At 42.2% G+C, this 18,942-nt stretch overlaps 2 protein-coding genes across 5 annotated transcripts in view; one reads left to right on the top strand and one right to left on the bottom strand.

Moving 5' to 3' along the window:
* Positions 1–4,253, bottom strand: part of LOC139935023 (uncharacterized) — a 37,653-nt gene extending 33,400 nt beyond the window's left edge. For 2 of the 3 annotated variants that reach the window (XM_071929473.1, XM_071929472.1), the window contains exon 1: positions 589–904. In XM_071929473.1, the coding sequence (XP_071785574.1) occupies positions 589–670 (82 nt within the window). In that variant the 5' untranslated portion in view covers positions 671–904. Of the gene's footprint in view, positions 1–588; positions 905–4,135 lie in introns of those variants that run through there. The other variant, XM_071929474.1, reaches the window with a different exon arrangement.
* Positions 4,254–6,433: 2,180 nt separating this feature from the next.
* Positions 6,434–16,811, top strand: LOC139935362 (UDP-glucuronosyltransferase 2C1-like). 2 transcript variants are annotated; one of them, XM_071929906.1, is made up of 6 exons: positions 6,434–6,652; positions 9,021–9,205; positions 10,014–10,786; positions 12,735–12,957; positions 14,058–14,283; positions 14,847–16,811. In XM_071929906.1, exons 2-6 carry the CDS (start codon positions 9,043–9,045, stop codon positions 15,097–15,099), a joined length of 1,638 nt encoding a protein of 545 aa, XP_071786007.1. In that variant the 5' UTR covers positions 6,434–6,652; positions 9,021–9,042; the 3' UTR covers positions 15,100–16,811. The 2 variants fall into 2 exon arrangements, with proteins under 2 accessions (XP_071786007.1, XP_071786009.1); XM_071929908.1 differs by lacking the exon at positions 9,021–9,205.
* The last annotated feature ends 2,131 nt before the right edge of the window (positions 16,812–18,942 follow it).

Raw genomic sequence — 18,942 nt, forward strand, 5'->3', positions numbered from 1 at the left:
TGCTGAGCTCTACCAAGTGAGCTAACTACGTGTAGGGCAATTGAACTTAGCCCAAATTACTTTTCAAAACTTATTCCCCAAAAAGTACAAAGTAAACAAAACTTAGAAACATAAAGTGAGAGAAGTATGCTTTTCTCATCTCGAATGATAATTTTTATAATAATATTATACCTTCAATTTTAAAGGCTCAAGAAAATTCCAACTTACTTTACAAGAGGCAAATTACACAGACGTCCGACGGAGGACACCCACAGGAAACACTTTTTTGTTAAAGTGTGTCTGTATCAGAAGAAAAATAGTCTCTGTTTTCCATAACTTAATGTTTATGGATTTTCTTATACAAACTTTACTTATACACATAAACATAACAAACATGCTAATTCCTGATTACAGATCAATTGAGTCATTCCTACAATTTGCGTATCACTTCCTAATCAAACCACCACCTGTGCCTTGCGATTATGGCCCACCGCAAGCAGCCTGTTTTAAGTAAACTCCTCCCCCTCCTTTCGTGGCCAACACCCTCATGTCTCATAACTTTTTACACAAAAACTGCATGCAAAGCCCAAAACATTGACCTCCACAAACCTCGTTTGTTGCTGCCCTCCCGCAGCGACTTGCTGGTGCTTTTTGGCGATTTTTTAATCCTGAACTTGTACAGTGAAGTCATGTCGGACCAACATGCAACAGGCTAAATCCAGGGAACAGGCAAGCGAGCGTATTATACTGGTGAGTGATCGAGCATTGTACATAGTGACTAGCCGCGCTCGCACATAGTCTCAAGAAGAATTCCAGAAGCAGCGTATAACATACAGTATAGTCTCATGGACTATATTACGTCAAAGCGCCTGTAATGTAGTGCACCCTCACACAGTAGCAGACGCTTGTAGATCTACTCATTCAAATTGAGCTCCCCGGGACACGGCGGAAAAGAAAAAAAAGCGGCGTAGAGAGAGTGGCTAGGAGGGGTGTGAGCAAGCTGTAGTGAGTCGTTCTCATTAATTATGCAGTAAACGTTTGACTCTCGCAGGATATTGGGGGACAAAGACTACACAGGAAGCCAGCACATGCAAGAATTAGTATGACTGTGAGAGGGGGGGGGGGGGTAGTGGAGTTTGCGCTAGGCTTGGCCTTTCAGACTAAACAGGAGTTGTGAGGATGTTGGTAATTCCTGCCCTCTCCCCCCCCCACACCCAATCTCAAATTGTTGGTTTGAGCATCAAGTAGTATGTATTCAGTCTATTGAACAAACTGCCGAACAATTTACAGTATTATATTTCCTTACTCTGGAAAGTGCACTGAAGTTTTAAACTACAGAACAACTTTCTCTGTAGTACAATTTACAAGTACACTTAGCTTCCTTGGACTGTTTATGAAACTCGCAATTTAAAAGGTAGGTGACATGGGCTTGGGTTTTGATGAATTGTGCACAGCTACATTCACGGGTACACATGGCCATTTTACGCACAAGAGCCTGAAAGTTAATGCAAGTTACTCAGTCATTGGACAAAAGAGAAAAATTCTTTGTGCAGATTGTAGAAGTGATTTGTTTTGTTGACACCAACTTTCGTCATTATATTTAGGTTACGCTTATTGTGTCCAAGTATGGATCAATCACCATGGCTGAACATACAACATACTACAGTTTACGCTACTGGATTGTTCAGGAGATTAAAGACACTCTAAAACAAGACCAAGAGGTGCAACGAGACCAGAAACCAGACCTGCAATGAGACCAGAAACCAGACCTGCAACGAGACCAGAAACCAGACCTACATCGAGACCAGTTACCAGACCTGCAACGAGACCAGAAACCAGACCTGCAACGAGACCAGAAACCAGACCTGCAACGAGACCAGAAACCAGACCTGCAACAAGACCAGAAACCAGACCTGCAACGAGACCAGAAACCAGACTCGCAACGAGACCAGAAACCAGACCTGCAACGAGACCAGAAATCAGACCTGCAACGAGACCAGAAACCAGACCTGCAACGAGACCAGAAACCAAACCTGCAACGAGACCAGAAACCAGACCTGCAACGAGACCAGAAACCAGACCTGCAACGAGACCAAAAACCAAACCTGCAATGAGACCAGAAATCAGACCTGCAACAAGACCAGAAATCAGACCTGCCTGGAGTCAATTTTGTTTGGGCACTGGCCCGGTGACCAGTCTTTTTTCTTTGTCTTTTTTTTCCACTCTGTACTTTTATTATTATCCTTATTGATAAAGATAAAGTCAACTAACAATTGTAGGACCAAGACTGAATGCAGAATGTTATGTTTGTTTGTTTTGTGAGTGTGTGAGTATTTTTTCAGGGTGGGGTGTGCGGAGGCTGGAGAGGAAACAAAATATGAAGTTTTGAGTTTGTTATCATGAATCAGGATAACCTGTTTTTGAATGTGCCCAACCAAAGAAATCAGAGGTTAAGTATCCTCACAAACGGTGAGTCACTCAATACTGTGGGTACTACAGGCCAACTCCTTGCTTGAAGCTGTACAACTCACTTACACAGACTCAAGCCTGATCCTAGTCACGTGAACCACAAGAAAGCCTCAGACGTACGACGTACTATGTAGATAATTTGAATGCTTTCCTACTATGCTACATAAAAGATACTTTGGATGCCTTTTTTTTTTGGTTCAGCAAACTTGGCTATAAAATGTTTACAGATCCTGGCTAATACCTGCTGTAAAGGGCTGATACTTATTATATTTCTAGTGGTATGACAACCAAGGTCGCCTGTTAACTTAATCACTGTAGCTCGCAAGCGTTCAGGGAAACCTGTAAACAAGGGTGCTTGCTACATATGAACCAGCAACACCAGGGTTAACCACATTATTTGAGGCCAAGTGTTCTGGGTCGTCGGCAGGAGGGTTACTAGTTCATATCATACTTCCATGTTGTTCTAAAACCCCTCGACCCATGACCCCTCGACTTTTGTGTAATGTTTTTTTCTGTACACCGAAATTGCCACTGTTCACAATCTCGGCCAATCACGCACACAATTTTGTATCATGACGTCGACTACACTTCATACATTCCTCCCATCCGCACAATCTATCACACAGCGTACGAGACACACCATACACACGTGGTAAGCACGAAGCAGATTGCGCGTGATTGGCTGAGATCGAGACCTATGGCAATTTTGATGTACAGAACAAAAACCCACGCAATTACCAGGCGTATCTCTTGGCCGACCCGAGCCTGAATAAAGATTAAATAAATCCCAAATGGGAACCTGCGTTTACCGCCCTAGCGTTTACCGTCCCGTCATGTGTAGGCCCTACTACTTGCTCTATGCGTAGCTAGAGGTTGGAGACCCCGACCGACCAAATGGCCCACACGTGTTTACTGTAATTGGGGTTGTTGTCTCCCATACCCCCGGCCACACAGGGCCTACTGCTTGTACCGCCCGTCTGGCCAAGGAGAGCAGGACCGGTGTGCACGTGACGTGCGGAGTTAATACTCCCATTTTATGCCAAGTGGCCTCATTAAACCTGGAGAAAATTTGCAGACCATTTCGTTTTAGAATTTGGTGTTGGCACAAAGTGTTACATTGGAAGGAAGTTGCGTCGCCTGTTCTTTATTTTTATCACACAGTACACACTGTGAATTCTAAATTGGGAAAAGAATTCTTACTCGGCCGTTTATGAATTCGCAAGAAGTGGGACACGCTTCGAAAACGGGGCAGACCTTGAAGGGTCGTGGGTCGAGGGGTTTAAGGGGGTTTTAAAACAATCCCATACTTCCTGACTCTGCTGAGAATGCAAATTTGCCACAAATTTTTACGCGTCACAGCCCTGTTTACGTTGGGAATATCATGTTGCAGGAAAAGAGCACATTTCAACTGATGTGACGTAAAAATTTGTAATTGTATCGCATGAAAAGTATGAACCAGGCTTTAATTAACATGTTCCGCTCATTTTGCAACTACCACAACTGCTGGAATATTGGATGATTGACAAGTTAAAATCAAATTAAAAAATTTACCATTTTGATTTTGCCCAATCTCTAATCAGTATCACGGTCACCACAATTTTATATTTTTCTGTGACAATTTCATTAACTACGACGTCCTGAAGTGGAAGAAGATGAGGTTATATTATTAAATTATCCTTGGCTTTACCTACCACTACCAATCAAACCATCTCCACCACGTCCGGCACGTCCATCGGTGACATCGTCAGGAAACAACCCAGTGACGACACTGACAGCAGAGTCAGAGTCAGACCGCCCAGCCCCAGGTATGACATTTACTGAACTTTTTTCGGTAGCCGTCGTTGTCAAAACCTTCGGCGTTTCCTTCTTTTCCGTTTGCCGACGATCTCCACAGTTGGCTTCTTCTTTCCCAGCAGCCTCAGTTTCATGAGAGCAGTCTCCATTTTCTGAACCGGTCTTCTTCTTCAAGAAAGCCTCAAATGAAAACGGGTTGCCGTCCGAGTCGCTGTCATCCTCGGAAGCCGCCATGTTGTTTTGATCAGGTCAAAGGTCATAACATTCCCAGCACCCATCCGATTTGCGTCAACCTGCCACTCACTTTGGTCCAATCATTGACTTGGGGGGGGGGGGGGGGGGTAGCCCATCTTGTTGAGCTGTTAATTGCTCCGCTTTTACTATCGGTCTCATCACTGTGATGAGACCGATGTTAAAAGCGTTAAAAGCATGGGCTAAAGGGGGGATGGGCTAAGTGGGGGGGGGGGCTAAGGGGGGGGGGGGTCGGGTTACGTCGTGCAAAACGTAAAATTTTTAATACATTAATTCACACTTTTACGAATGCACCTCTCTATTTCTTATATATAACTCAAAGAAACCCAAACCCCAAATGTTTTCAGTTTGCAAGCAGTCCATCAATACTGTACCCCCGCCCCAACCCTCCCTCCCTTATTTAGGAGTCTAGAGAGTCGATGCTTTTTAAAATTTCGACTGCAGCAATCGAAGTAGATCTGACAAAAAGTTTCCGTCAAAACTACCCGAATCGAATTATAAATAATTCCATTCTAAATCGGGTACAAAAATCAAAGGAATGGAATGCCTACTACAATGTATCGAGCAACATTAATTAGTATACCGTTTTAATAAATATAATTCAAAATAGGCCTACACCTCGCTTATAGGGGCCTATAAGAGTGGTAAAAAGGCAATAATAAATGGTAGAACTCAATTGGCGTTTTTATTTTAAAGCGAGGGGAGGTAAATGAGTTGCAGCTTTAAGGACGGTCTGTGTGTGACTTTTTCACGAGACGCAATTAATATCCCGCAGAACATGCACGGCTTATGTCCGCACGAGTCGATGGCTACGGCTACACCACGGATCGCAATGAATGTCATGCATTGGAAATAAAATAATTTAGGACGTTCAGCCATTAGACACTTTCGGTAAACAGTATTGTCCAAGGCCCACACTTCGTGTATGTTTCACAACTTCTGTATAAAATAACAAACCTGTGAAAATTTAGGCTCAATCGGTCATCGGCGTCGGGAGAAAATAACGGGAAAACCCTCGTTTCCGCACGTTTCCTTCCTCGTGTCAGCATAAATGACATGTTCTTGTGTTCAAAATAAATCGAGAATTGATATTGTTTTAATATATTCTCAAAAAGTAAAGCACTTCATGGAATAATATTTCAAGAGAAGCCTTTCACCATTACCTTCTGTAAACCCTGTAAGTTATTTGTAAATCTGTGAACTTGTTTTTTTCTGTACCGAAAGTGTGGCTTTAACGACAGTCGTTGCCGTAGCTATTTTGGATAAAAATTGAACTTTATAAAACAACGCTTTCATAGTGCTCTCAAAACTTATGCTGGTTAAGGCACTGGGCTCTATGGTAACCCCTAAAAATACTGCATTAAATTGAGGGAATTTCTCACTCAAATATTGAAATACTTCAGGCCTGGGTGAGCCCTTTTAAGGGCATTAAAATTACCTATACCTAAAAGCACACAAATTTGTGCAACAAGTGCGTTTTTTCTTACATTTTTCTCCCGCAACTTCGATGATCAACAATTTTATATTCAATTTGTTTTTTTATTTTTTTAATATTCTTTCATTTTTTTTTATAACAAATTGTTGTGTATTTGTGTGTGTTTTTCTGCATATTTGTGTATCACTTTGTTAATATTGTATTTATGTTGATTGAGGAATTGGAATTTGTACTGAACTGAACTGATTTGACAATGTTTACCAAAGTTGTCCTGTTAAGGCCCGGTCACACAGGCCCCGATAACGAGAACGAAAACGAGAACGATCAAAAATGCACGCCCTCGATTGGTTGACTAAGCGTGGTCGTATTCAGCGTGGACCAATTCAACCAATCGAGGGCGTGCATTTTTATCGTCTCGTTTTCGTCCTCGTTATCGGAGCCTGTGTGACCGGGCCTTTAAGCTTATACGGGCACCATCATAATAGTTATTGGCGTGAACGGAATTTGAACAGAAATGGTATCATCCTTCATAATCAATTCTTTGAACATTTTGCTGGTATGATTTTATGAACAATGTTAACGACATGCAGTTATACGAAGTGCGGCATAATTTTTGGTTGAAAACGAGCAGGCGTAAACCGCTCAGAGCTTAAACAAAAGCTGGCAATTTATTAGAGTTGCAATCTGTAGAAGACAGGGCAGCTAAAGAGTTTTCGAAGACAGGTAAGCACCTTATATCGTTTGTTATCTGTCGCCAATTATTGCCAAATCCACAGCTTTATCTGTGGCGGAACTAATAACCTAGTCATATATTGGTGATGTGTTTGTGAGAATGCGAGTATAGCATGCGATGGATTTCTATCTGTATGATAGAGTCGTTGTTTTTTTCTATCGTTAGATGTACATAAATAAGGTTATGCGTAACTGATGGGGAGCTTAACTCCTTTTTATTCTCTCGTAATTCAGTCAACCTTTACAGATAATGACAAAATTTAGAAACAAATTAGCACAGCGCCCCAGTACTGGGTCTAGGTTATATTTGGGATTATTCGTCAAATCAGGTGATTACCATTTTTATATTACACGTGCACTGAAACGTGTCCTATTTGGAAGACAAACTAACAATGACCCGCATCTTGGTAGAGGACGCAAAGAGAGGTTGTTTGTTTATAAACCGACTGCTTGACAACGCCACGCCACAAGAGTGTAATACAATGGCACAGTTTCATAAACTTAATAGCGCTGCTAATAATAATATAACAATAGTAATGATAATAATACCATTTATATCGCGCCTTTTCCTATGGTTACAAAGCGCCCAGAGAATGACAGGAAAACAAAACAAAAAGGGAATGCAATCAAAAACCAAGAGAAAACCACGACTGTAGGCAAAACCTGCGGCATTTAGTCAAGAAAGTCCCGCGAAAAGCCGGTCTTTCTTTGACTACAGAACTGCAGGCCAAGCAGGGCGAAATTTACTGATTGAAAAAGAATGTTTTCAGGGACCTTTTGATCATGCTAACCGTCAAAGCACACGGAAATGCATACTCTAGCAGAACAATGGTAAGGTGTAGGTAGGCCTAAGCGTATTTTCACAGGTTAGCAAGAAAATAAGGCGGCCATCTTGCGCGTTCACCACGGATTTGCATTCTGACGTCATTCATTTATGTGCAGTAAGCACTGGAAGGAATAGAATGCATTTTCGTGTGCTTACGACGACACTACGGTTCAGTCTGCCGATGTAATGCTTTCAGGCCACCATAAGTCTTTCTGAGGTATGGCGGACAAAGGAGTGTACTGTTTGGTTTTGGTTTATCCACACAAATTTACCCAAACCATATAGTGTTGTAGCATTGTGCCAAAAAGGCTTATGGTTGAATCATGGTTGAACTTCGGAAGATGAGAGAACCGGTACCAAGTTTGTACGGCAACCGCATGTACAAGTATGATAAAACATTAGCTCAATAAAAAGTGCAGATACTTTCCGCAAAACAGAAAGTGTGAGTTCTTTATTTGTGTTGTCCTTTTGGTATAAATCCGTTTAAAGATTGGATTAAACCAATACAATTAAGGCTAGGCCACCACTTTCAAAAGGTTCGATCTGATGACCTTTGAACTTGGACCATCTTTTGAAGTATTGCGCCCTCTGTCGAGTTTCGCTATGAGAAATGTCCAACAGCCTTAAAAGCACGTTTAATGTCAGACTGCCCCCCCCCCCGGCCTCGATTTTTTTTGCTCCCAAAACCACATCGCATATCTATTTGTTTTCCCTGTTCCGTCAAAACTGGCTCTTTCCGCCAAAATTACGTCATAGTGAAATTACTAAAATCTTTAACCAAATCATTGCAATGTCGTTTGGGAATTTGTTTTAGCCCCCTGGCCTGTTCTTATCCGCAAGGCAATGTCAGATGTTGGCTATATGTATACATATTACGTCAAACTTAACTGCAAATCTCCAGAAGCATGATACCATGTGAAATGATGCGAGGTCAAGGGTGATTTTTGTACGTTGGTTAAGGGCACAAAAGTGCGCTTTGGCCATTGATCTCTACTATATTTTCAATATAGTAGAGATCAATGGTTTTGGCGACCCCAACCAGAAACATTGGTCATCGGTTAAGCGTTTTCGCGCGTTCGGTTGAGCGCGGTGACGATGCTGTTCAGACCAACCGGTAACCGACTTGTTGAGTCGGTTGGGCTTTGGTTTGCGTCATTGATCTCCATTATACTGGAGATCAATGGTTGGCGTCACCAAAACGCACTCTAGGAGTTATGATCGAGCAAGGCATGCTGGGAAAAAATGGCGCGGTGAGATCGATCACCCCTGGGAACGAGGATGGACTTGAGGCTCCGTTCCTACGCCTGAAACACTGGGCGCGTATACCCCAAACACGCACAGTTATTCAAATAATCGGCGGGGCCAAGCTAGCCTGGATGAGCCGACGAATCCAAAGCCAAACCCAGTTGTTTCGAAGAGGGCCTCGTATTGCCAGAAAGTATAAACCAGATTTTCAGGCTCTATAGTCTGATGTGTTTGTGCTATAAAAGCTTTAGAATTAAAAATCTAAAATACTGTTGTCATTTTGTTCAGGACGGATAATAGGATAGCAGTTATGACCGGAATTCAATCCCCATGCTCTTTGCCTTGGGGTCAGCGATTACTTCTCTTTGTCATGGTGATGACCTGCATCAATATGCCATGCGCTGAAAGCAAGAACATCTTGATAGTGGATTCATTGATAGGCGGGAGTCATTACCAGTTACTCACCCTCATAGGTAAGAGTCTATTAGGTATACACATTCAAACCCGGAACCTATAAACAAAAGTGGACAATGGAGTACACGGCTGGGAATGGTCCACAGTTGTTAAAAGTGTAAAAATGGGAGCTGTGGTAATTTATTTTTAGTGCATAAACAAAAGAGGGACGATATAGGAGGTCCACGGTTGCAGGCGTATACCAGTTTCACACAATGTTTTATGCTACAAACAGCTCTCCTTTGCTTTTTACAAAGTCATTTTTTTGCTAACATAAATTTTGAGTCATAAAAAATAGTGTCCAGTGCCTTTAAGGTACGCAGGATGATGAGGTCGTTGTGTGTTTAAAAACAAAACCCGTGTGGCTAAAACATAGAGAGCTACAGCAACTTTTATAGTGAAAATTCACGAACACACCTACTATTTCAAAGAGTGGTGACTGCAAAAGGGCCGAAGATATCCTTTTGGGGATAGATTTTGTTTGTTTGCCCCCCCCTTGGCCCCAGTAAGGGCACTTTTTGACCTCAGGAAAGGCGCCTTATGGACTCATCAGGGAAGGCGCTTTTTGAGAGTGCAATGTCATATCCAATGGGAGACTTTGAGGCGCTAGGTGGCAGCAGACTTACCAGGAAATTTCCATTGTTTACGTAGTTCTGAGCGTGCGCACATGACCGAGAACAATGGATTTTACCTGGTAAGTCTGCTGCCACCAAGCGTCCCAAAAGTCTCCAATATGCACTGATCCATCGGATTGTACACTGTATATAATAGAGTTGAGTAGGTCTATGCAAGGGCCTGTATCAAACATGTTACTTTTTGTCTTGAAAGGCAAAGATCTGGCTGAGAAAGGCCACAACATAACGGTGCTTCTTGGTGATTGTATGCTGTCCGTAACTGACCCAGCGAAGCACAAAGACATTTTCCATTTTGAAATTTATGACTGTCAGGTGACGACGGAAGAGATGTTGGCCGTCTCTAACCTTTTTGGGAAGTTGAGTCTCACCGGAGAGTTGTCGTCCTTTACATGGTATGTGAAGCTTGGGCTGGGAATCTCCAACGATCCAGATATCGCGTTGATAAACAAATATTACACTTGCGTAACCAAAATGTTTGCTGCGATGAAAGATTCCCATCACGATCGCCTGAAGGCAATCAACTTTGACTTGGTAGTTTGTGACAATTTCTGCCCGTGGTGTTCCGTTCTTGCGCACGATATTTTGGATCGTCCGTATGTCAACGTGGCCAACGGGGGCTTTCTCGGCACCCGGTACAGTCGCTGGGGGAACACACCATCACCCATGAGCTACGTTCCGGAGTACATCACCAACTTCACGGACTCCATGACGTTCCTTCAACGCCTTAGGAATCACCTCATGCACTTACTTTCACTGCTTGTGTACGATGTCATGAATCTTTCCACAACAAACAAGGTCAGAGGACTGTGGGGAAAGCAGACGAGCCTTTCCACGCGGGAGATCATGGGGGCGTCCTCTCTATACATTATGAATTGGGACTTTCATTTGGAGTACCCTCGACCCCTGCAGCAAAACGTAGTGCTCTGCGGAGGGATGTCCGTGACCGAAGCTAAACCTCTTTCCCAGGTAAGCTCTATAGGTAACAAGGTTGTAATAATAATAATAGTAATAATAATAATAACAACGAAGTCTTATATAGCGCACGTATCTACCAAACAAGGTACTCAAGGCGCTGAGTATATACAAACTTTCAGAAAGATATGTTATTGCAGTGATGAATTTTGAGACCCAATTAGTTAGCACCTTATAATGGTTTACAAGGTGCTACGGCGCATACAGCAGCCGCAGCCAGGAACACCGGGGCGAACCCCTTCTCTTTTCGATAAGTGCACTGGGTTCTTTTACATGCGTTACACAACACATGGGACCAACGGCTTTGCGTCCCATCCGAAGGACGAAGCAATGGTTAAGTGACTTGCTTAAGGACACAAGTGTCACGGCTTGGGATTCGAACCCACACTCTGCTGATCAGAAACACCAGAGTTTGAATTCGGTGATCTTAACCGCTCGGCCACGACACTTCCACGCGTAGACTGGTCCTATTGCCTTGAGTAAGGTGATCCCTTTGCAGCACATAATTTTGCTATTATGGGAGGGTGCAGAGTGGCGTCACAGCCGTAAGGTGCAAGTGAACAAAGAAAATAAACAAAGTGGGGGACAACATCACAAGAAGTTGATGAAACTCCAACTAAACTAGGGTCCCCTGTTTTATCCTTGAGAAGTCCCCGCGATCAACTAAAGCATAAGTAGGCCTAATAAGTTGAGGCCTTTTTTTCTAACTTCCGCCCAGGAAGTAGTATAAAAGCAGGACAGTTCTTCTCAGAACTGAGAAGTTTTTCGAAATCCGAAAATCTACTCCCCGGTAGTAGAATATAAAGCAAGACAAGTTCTCTACAGATCTAACATAATCCACATGGAAAGTAGATACACACAGACACACAATGGTAATACCGCAAACCAAACATACATAAAACTAATAGTAAACTTGCGGTAGGCCTACACCCATGGATTGTATACACATCTTTAAAGCAGTTGGACCCTTTCGGTACAGAAAAAAAGTTCACATATTTACACATTACTTGTAATGGTGAAATACTTCACTTGAAATATTATTCCACGACAGAAATGCTTTACTTTTTGAGAAAACATTAAAACAATATAAATTCTCGATATCGAGAATTACGGATAAACACATGTCATGACACGGCGAAACGTGCGGAAACAAGGGTGGGTTTTCCCGTTATTTTCTCCCGACCCCGATGACCGATTGAGCCTAAATTTTCACAGGTTTGATATTTTATATAGAAGTTGTGATACACGAAGTGTGGGCCTTAGACATTACTGTTTACTGAAAGTGTCCAATGGCTTAAAGTGGCATTGACGTATATTCTGCTCGTCTTCAGGAGAATGTGATCGTATAAACTCTATTATTTTGTTATAAAGTATTTGATAATTAACGCTCGCATAAATTGTAAAAATGGTCAACAAAAGCAAAAACCTTAAAGCGTTATCTTTATGAAGTCATGAGCGGTGGATTTCATTTTATTATAATGTGATGCCACGAGTCCAATATTGAAATGGCGTACAAATTAAGATTTAACTCGCCACTCAATTTAAAGTTACTGGACACCTTTGGTAATTATTGTCAAAGACCAGTCTTCTCACCTGGTGTATCTCAACATGCATAAAAATAAATAAAACCTGTGAAAATTTGAACTCAATTTGTCGTCGAAGTTGCGAGAGGATAATGAAAGAAAAAACACCCTTGTCACACGAAGTTGTGTGCTTTTTTCGGGACCTCAAAAACTAGTTACGTTGGTCTTGAAATCTAATTCGTAAAAAGCCACTTCTTTCTTGAAAACCACGTTACTTCAGAGGGAGCCGTTTCTCACAATGTTTTATGCTATCAACAGACTCGTAAACCATAAGGTTTTATGCTAATAATTATTTTGAAAAATTACCAATAGTGCCCACTGCCTTTACTAATCAATGTCTTTATGTCGTCATATCCAAGGAATTTGAAACATTCGTGCAAGGATCGGGGGATGAGGGCGTTCTTGTGTTTTCTGTAAGCACCCTCGTCAACATCATGGACGACAAAATGGCCGACATGATCGCTGGTGCCCTGGCAAGGCTACCCTTTCGTGTCATTTGGAAATACATGTCCGAACGGCGACCAGCTACGTTGGGTAACAACACGATGTTAGCTAGTTGGATTCCTCAGAATGACTTATTGGGTAAGTTCAACTGTATATAAGCCTACCTTGGGTGTGTTTGATTAACTTTCCCAGGTTGATCCCAATGTGCTCGTCGTCCGAGTGAGCCCCTGACATGAACTAATCGAACGCAAACTTCCCCCAGTGTATTAGTACCAATGCAACTTGGGACAACCGACCGGAACTACTTTATTTGTGTCCGAACTCCGAAATTGTTCGTGCATTTTATTTTTAGTGTGAAAACTGTAACGGTAAATAATTTTACAATAATCTACAGTAATACAAAAGTACTGGTCTTCGAATAAAACAGTACAAACTACTCACAAAGTTGCTGATTTAAGGATTAAAATAAATGTCAAACCGTGTGAAAATGTCCTGCTGACAGACAAAGTAGTGGCCATTTAGAATTATTTTGTCGTGACGTCATGCACCTCGGTCTGCCACAAGTAGTGCACTTGGGGCTGACCTGGCTGAGCCCCGCAAATGACGTCAAAGCTATTCGAACGCACCGGGGGTCAACCTGGGTCGACCCGGGGAAGCTTATCAACGCACCCATTGGAGGCCCTCCGAGGCAAAACGCCATTTCAGAAGCACTATAACATTAAACACAGTACATGTCACTATAACAAGTCAAAACAAAATCCGGACAGAATTGACCCGGATCCAGGTCCCGTGGGGCCCTGACCCATTTCTGGCTTATTATCACCCGGATAAACAGTTGTCATTTTACTGTAAAAACCTGTGAGACTCCACCTATTTTTTTTAAAAGTATCTTTTGTGTATGTTTTGCACTGTATGCTATGAGAGTTTATAAGGGGGGGGGGGGTGCCTCCATATGGTGGAGTAAGCCATGGATGTCAACGAATCTCCTTGGTGGCTGTAACGGTGACTTCGTTGGTGACAGGTGTTGCAAACATGAGCAGCATTTTGGATGATTCTCTGATCTTTGCTTCTTTATTAGAGTCGCTTAAGGTATTTGTCTTGCAGGTTGAATGCCATTGGGAATGGTTGTCTGCTGTTAATACCTCACATTAGTTAGCCTTGCGTGGAACGGGTCTGTCTTGACATTTAATAAAGGCTTTCTGCATGTATACACTTTTTACTTTCTCTTCCTATCACAGGACACAACAAGACAAGACTGTTTGTGTTCCACGGAGGGGTGAACGGGGCCTACGAGGCCATCTTCCACGGGGTACCAGTGGTTGGCATACCTCTATTTGCAGATCAGGTGGACAACATGCTCCGTCTGCGCAGTCGCGGTATGGCAGAGTATTTCGAAGGCAGCATCCGGGAGGTTACGACCGATGGGCTTTACGAGAAGATCATGAAGGTGGCTACAAACCCAAGGTACTAGCCTATAGTGGGGAACATTGGGACGCTTGGTGGCGGCAGACTTGCCGCGTAACAAAATCCACTGTTTTCAGTAATGTGCACATGCTCATAAACTACGTAAGCAATGGACTTCTATCTGTAAGTCTGCTGCCACCTAGCGTTCCAAAGTTTCATATTGAATCATAATCAAAGATGTTTCAGCATGAAGTACGATGAATCAAATTTCTTAAGGCCTACTGTAAGCAAAAACACCATAAGACCAACAGTAAACTGACACTTACAAAAAGGGGTTATCCTCGAAAAAAATTAGCGTTGTGACCAATACTCTACTTCTTCACCTCCGAGGTTTCTTATGGCTTTTGCACATTCCAAAACGTTGTAAGTTGGTAATAACACAAACACATACATGTATATCTAAAGGAATCCGCGGGGGGGGGGGGGGGACGTCAAAAGAGTGTTCATTAATACGGGCGGTTCAACTTGTCCAAGTCGGTGAAAGTTACAAGACCAAACTAGTGTGCCCAACAAAAACAAGAAACGATTTATAAATCCATTTTCTTTCAAATTTGACTTGACAGCTACAAGGAAAACGCCGAATGTGCATCAGCAAGATTCAGGAGTCAATCACAGAGCCCTCGAGAGCGAGCTGAGTTTTGGATTGAGCACGTGATGGCGCATGGAGGCGAACACCTCCACTCTAACCGCGGTGACATGACATGGGTTCAGTTGAATCTACTTGATATAGCTGCTGCACTTATCGCAGTAAGTGTTGCACTCGTGTTGATGTTGCGTTACTGGTGTACCGCACTTTCGAAAGAAGTTGAGCTGTAGGTGTTTAGTGGTGAGATGTTCTTGGGAGGCTTCGGGCTTTGTCGAGAAAGGTCGGCTTTCTCTGGCATGGCAAACACAGCTAACTAATTCTCAAATTAATGGTAGGCTGATCATCTGACGCCACACTAATGACGCTCATGAATAACGCCATCAGATACCAGTCTTGCGCTCCTGGCAGGATCCTGCCATAAGGACCTTTAATAATAATAATAATAATAATCGTATTTATAACGCGCCTTAAAAAGGATACAAAGCGTCAGGTGTTTTTACTGCAAGGTATTATACCTTATCCTTAGTACCATGTAATGGTTGGTTTACAAGGTGCGTTTGGCGCATTATGCTGCCAATCCAGCCAGGAACACCGGGGCGAACCCCTTCTCTTTTCGATAAGTGCACTGGGTTCTTTTACATGCGTTTACACAACACATGGGACCAACGGCTTTACATCCCACCTCTGACCGCGCATCCAATTCTGTCGTTGTTCTGCTGCATGGACATGGAAATGGAAGGGTGTGTGCTGGTTTTCTGTACTCCTGTGTAGAGTATATGTATTCAATTTGATTTGAAATAGTTTATGAAAAAAAGACCATTGCATCCAAAGGCTGAATTGCAGTCAAATTACAAAGTGATAACAAAAATACGAATTTCTCTAAGTTAAGAATACAAAAAAAACCAATCAGAATTTGTTAATGGCAGTGGAAACTATTGGTAGTTACTCAAAGTAATGTTTAGCATAAACCTTATTTGGTAACGAGTAATGGGGAGAGGTTGGTAGTATAGAACGTTGTGAGAAACGGCTCTCTCTCTGAAGTGACGTAGTTTTCGAGAAAGAAGTAATTTCCACGAATTAGATTTCGAGACCTCAAAATGAGATTTCAAAAATGGAAAATCAAGCATCTGAAAGGGTCGACCCAGGGAAGCTAAACGAACGTACCCTCAGCACAACGGAACAATCTCAATACAGTTGGTTCGTTCGATTAGCTTCCCTGGCCGGGTCGACCCCGCGGTGCTCACTCGGTTAACCAACGAAAACACTCGCCCTCTCGTATTATTTATATCTATATTTATTTCATTTTTCGGGAATAAAAAGTACAATAAAGCACATTAATTAGGTTAAAAACATTGAAAAAACAGCAGAGAGGAATTAGTGACGTAGTGACGTCATGCACCTCGGGTCACTCCCAAGTGACCCACTCCACACGCAGGGCACTGGGAGCTGACCCGGGTGAGCCCCTGGAATGACGTCAAAGCTATTCGAACGCACCGGGGCAGACCGGGGTCGACCCAAACGAACGCACCCGATATGGACAGCTTATCGTCACTATAATGTTTATCCAATGAAACCATTGGGTTTGTAAGACCGGTGCCTGTCTCTCGGATAGAGACGGGGACCAGTCTACTAAACGAGATGTTTGTATCTATCAGTAGGCCTACCTGTGATTTCATTGAAAAATGTTGTGATGTAATCTTGTATTTCGGGCTTGAATTATAGTTTGATATCCTGTTTGACAAAATGCCGACTTATAGGTTATTTGATTTTTGTAAAATAACAATAAATGTAAAGATTGTTTTGTTGTCGTGACAATTTGTAGCAATTGACAAATTTGTGTGTCGTGCATAAGGCCAAACAATCTAGTGTTATGGTATGTATTATAAATCTTAAATTAACCATGTATTTATTAAAGGGATACAACTTACAAATGGTAAAATAATCACGTGTTTCTTGACGTGTCCCTTCATGTTTTTGCTGTCATTCCATCAGAAATTAAACCCTGCATAATAGTTTAAGGGGTTAACTGTAATATTCATGGTTAAAGTATTAATTAAAGAACATTCAATTCAAAACGAGGGGTTCGACAGTTGAATAAGTCTATCTTTGACAATTTTGTTTACTCAAAATACAAAGCGCCACCTAGAGTTTTCAATGGAGAGGCAATTTGCATCAACCCCTGAAAAAAAAACCCAGAGTTGTCTTTGAAGTCAATGGCGATGCGCGAAAGTTTGAGTTTCTGCTGCAAAAACAGTATCTAGGTTTTTATGACGCCCAAACGAGAATAATATACTTGTTACTAAGCTCACAATATAATTACAACAACATAAGCACTGTTTCCGAAAGATGAACTAAAGTTTTGACATTAAAGTCAATTTTTCCCCTTTTAATCTAAGGCACATTTTTTGGTTCCAGAAGCTATGGTGGTGGTGGGTAAGGTGGAGGGGTTTCTTCATGCTCGGCATTTTGAGAAACCAGTCGATGGTGAAAGAATCCAATTGACAAGCAAGAATTTGTCGAAGCAAAAAGCAAAAACTTTATAAAGAAACCTCAAAACTTGGGTCTTGGGACACACACACAAACAAAATCTCCTGTTATACGGGGCTATCTAAACGCCTTAAACTATGTTGAGGCGTTAAGAAGGCTGTGTTGGACAGTTTTTCGGTGAATATGTGAGTGGAAATCATAACCCTTGTTTGCCGATTTGCCGACGTGGCGCTGGGTTTGGACAAATTGAAGGGTGGCCGTTTCATTGGGATTTTGTCCACACTGCCCCCATTTGCGGGAGGAAGATCATTCAAAAAGAGGGCGCTATCACACGAAACTTCTACACAGTTTGCCGTGACGAATCTCCAAGATAAAGAATAGCCTGCCACTCGCATGTTAACGGCACTCGACATAACGGCTATTACTCAAAATATGTGTTACATAAAAACATAGTAGGTAACGAGCAATGGAAAGATGTTGATAGTACAACACATTTTAAAGAAACAGCTCCCTCTAAAGTAAATAGAGTTTTTGAGAAAGAGGTAATAGTATCTCACTCAAATAGTGAAAGACTTCAGAAGTCGATTTCACAAAGAGTTAGGACTCGTCTTATCTCGAGTTAAGACGAGTAGCTCGTCCTAACTTAGGATTAATCTTAAAGCCATTATACACTTTCGGTAAACAGTATTGTCCAAGTCCCACACTTCGTGTATCACAACTTATATATAAAATAACAATCCTGTGGAAATTTAGGCTCAATCAGACATCGGAGTCGGGAGAAAATAACGGGAAAACCCACTCCTGTTTTCGCGCGTTTCGCCGTGTCATGACATGTGTTTATAACAACTCCGTAATTCTCGTTAACGAGAATTTATATTGTTTTACCGTTTTCTCAAAAAGTAAAGCATTTCATGGACTAATATTTCAAGAGAAGTCTTTCACCATTACCTTCTGTAAACCCTGTAAATTATTTGTAAACCTGTGAACCTTTTTTTTTTTTTCTGTACCGAAAGGGTCCAATGGCTTTAATTAAGGTCTGCATGCTACCCCCCCCCCAAAAAAAAAAAAAAAAACCACAGACTGTTGTTATAGGGTAGGCCTACGTGACCCACAGAAAAGTCGGCCACCCTATTTCACATGAACTTGTCCCCCGTTCTGGAGACCAAGTCTCACGTTCCTTCAAATCCTGCCACTGCCCCGTCGAATATTGATTCGAAAACTGCTGTTTAAAAAATCAACCGTTCACCAAGAAGACATTCCTACCGACTGACCTAGTTGGAGATGCACGTTCGGTGACTCTATAAGAGAGTGTCAGTGTTGATTTGTGTGTGATGAGTCGATAACCAGCCGTGAGCTTTGAAGGATTTCTGTGGGACGGGACTTTATCATTCCACCAAGAAATAAGTAAACATCATCATCGGGGGAGTGGACCCCCATCACTCCTGAGGACCACTCTCGATCGTTACGCTCGAAGCCGAGCACGAGTGCGGGTATGATTTTTAATTCCATGTCTATACTTGAATTAGTCAACACCAATGAGATCTAAGGAAAGTTCCGGCATTCCCTTTTTGTTATAGATATTTTCT

Source organism: Asterias amurensis, chromosome 3, assembly GCF_032118995.1.
Source record: "Asterias amurensis chromosome 3, ASM3211899v1".
In the NCBI taxonomy this organism is placed as follows: Eukaryota; Metazoa; Echinodermata; class Asteroidea; order Forcipulatida; family Asteriidae; genus Asterias; species Asterias amurensis.

Coding starts and splice junctions, on each gene's coding strand:
- LOC139935362 (XM_071929906.1), top strand. CDS start 9,043: ATGACCGGAATTCAATCCCCATGCTCTTTGCCTTGGGGTCAGCGATTA. Junction 12,958..14,057: donor TCCTCAGAATGACTTATTGG/GTAAGTTCAACT, acceptor TTCCTATCACAG/GACACAACAAGACAAGACTG. Junction 14,284..14,846: donor AAGGTGGCTACAAACCCAAG/GTACTAGCCTAT, acceptor TTGACTTGACAG/CTACAAGGAAAACGCCGAAT.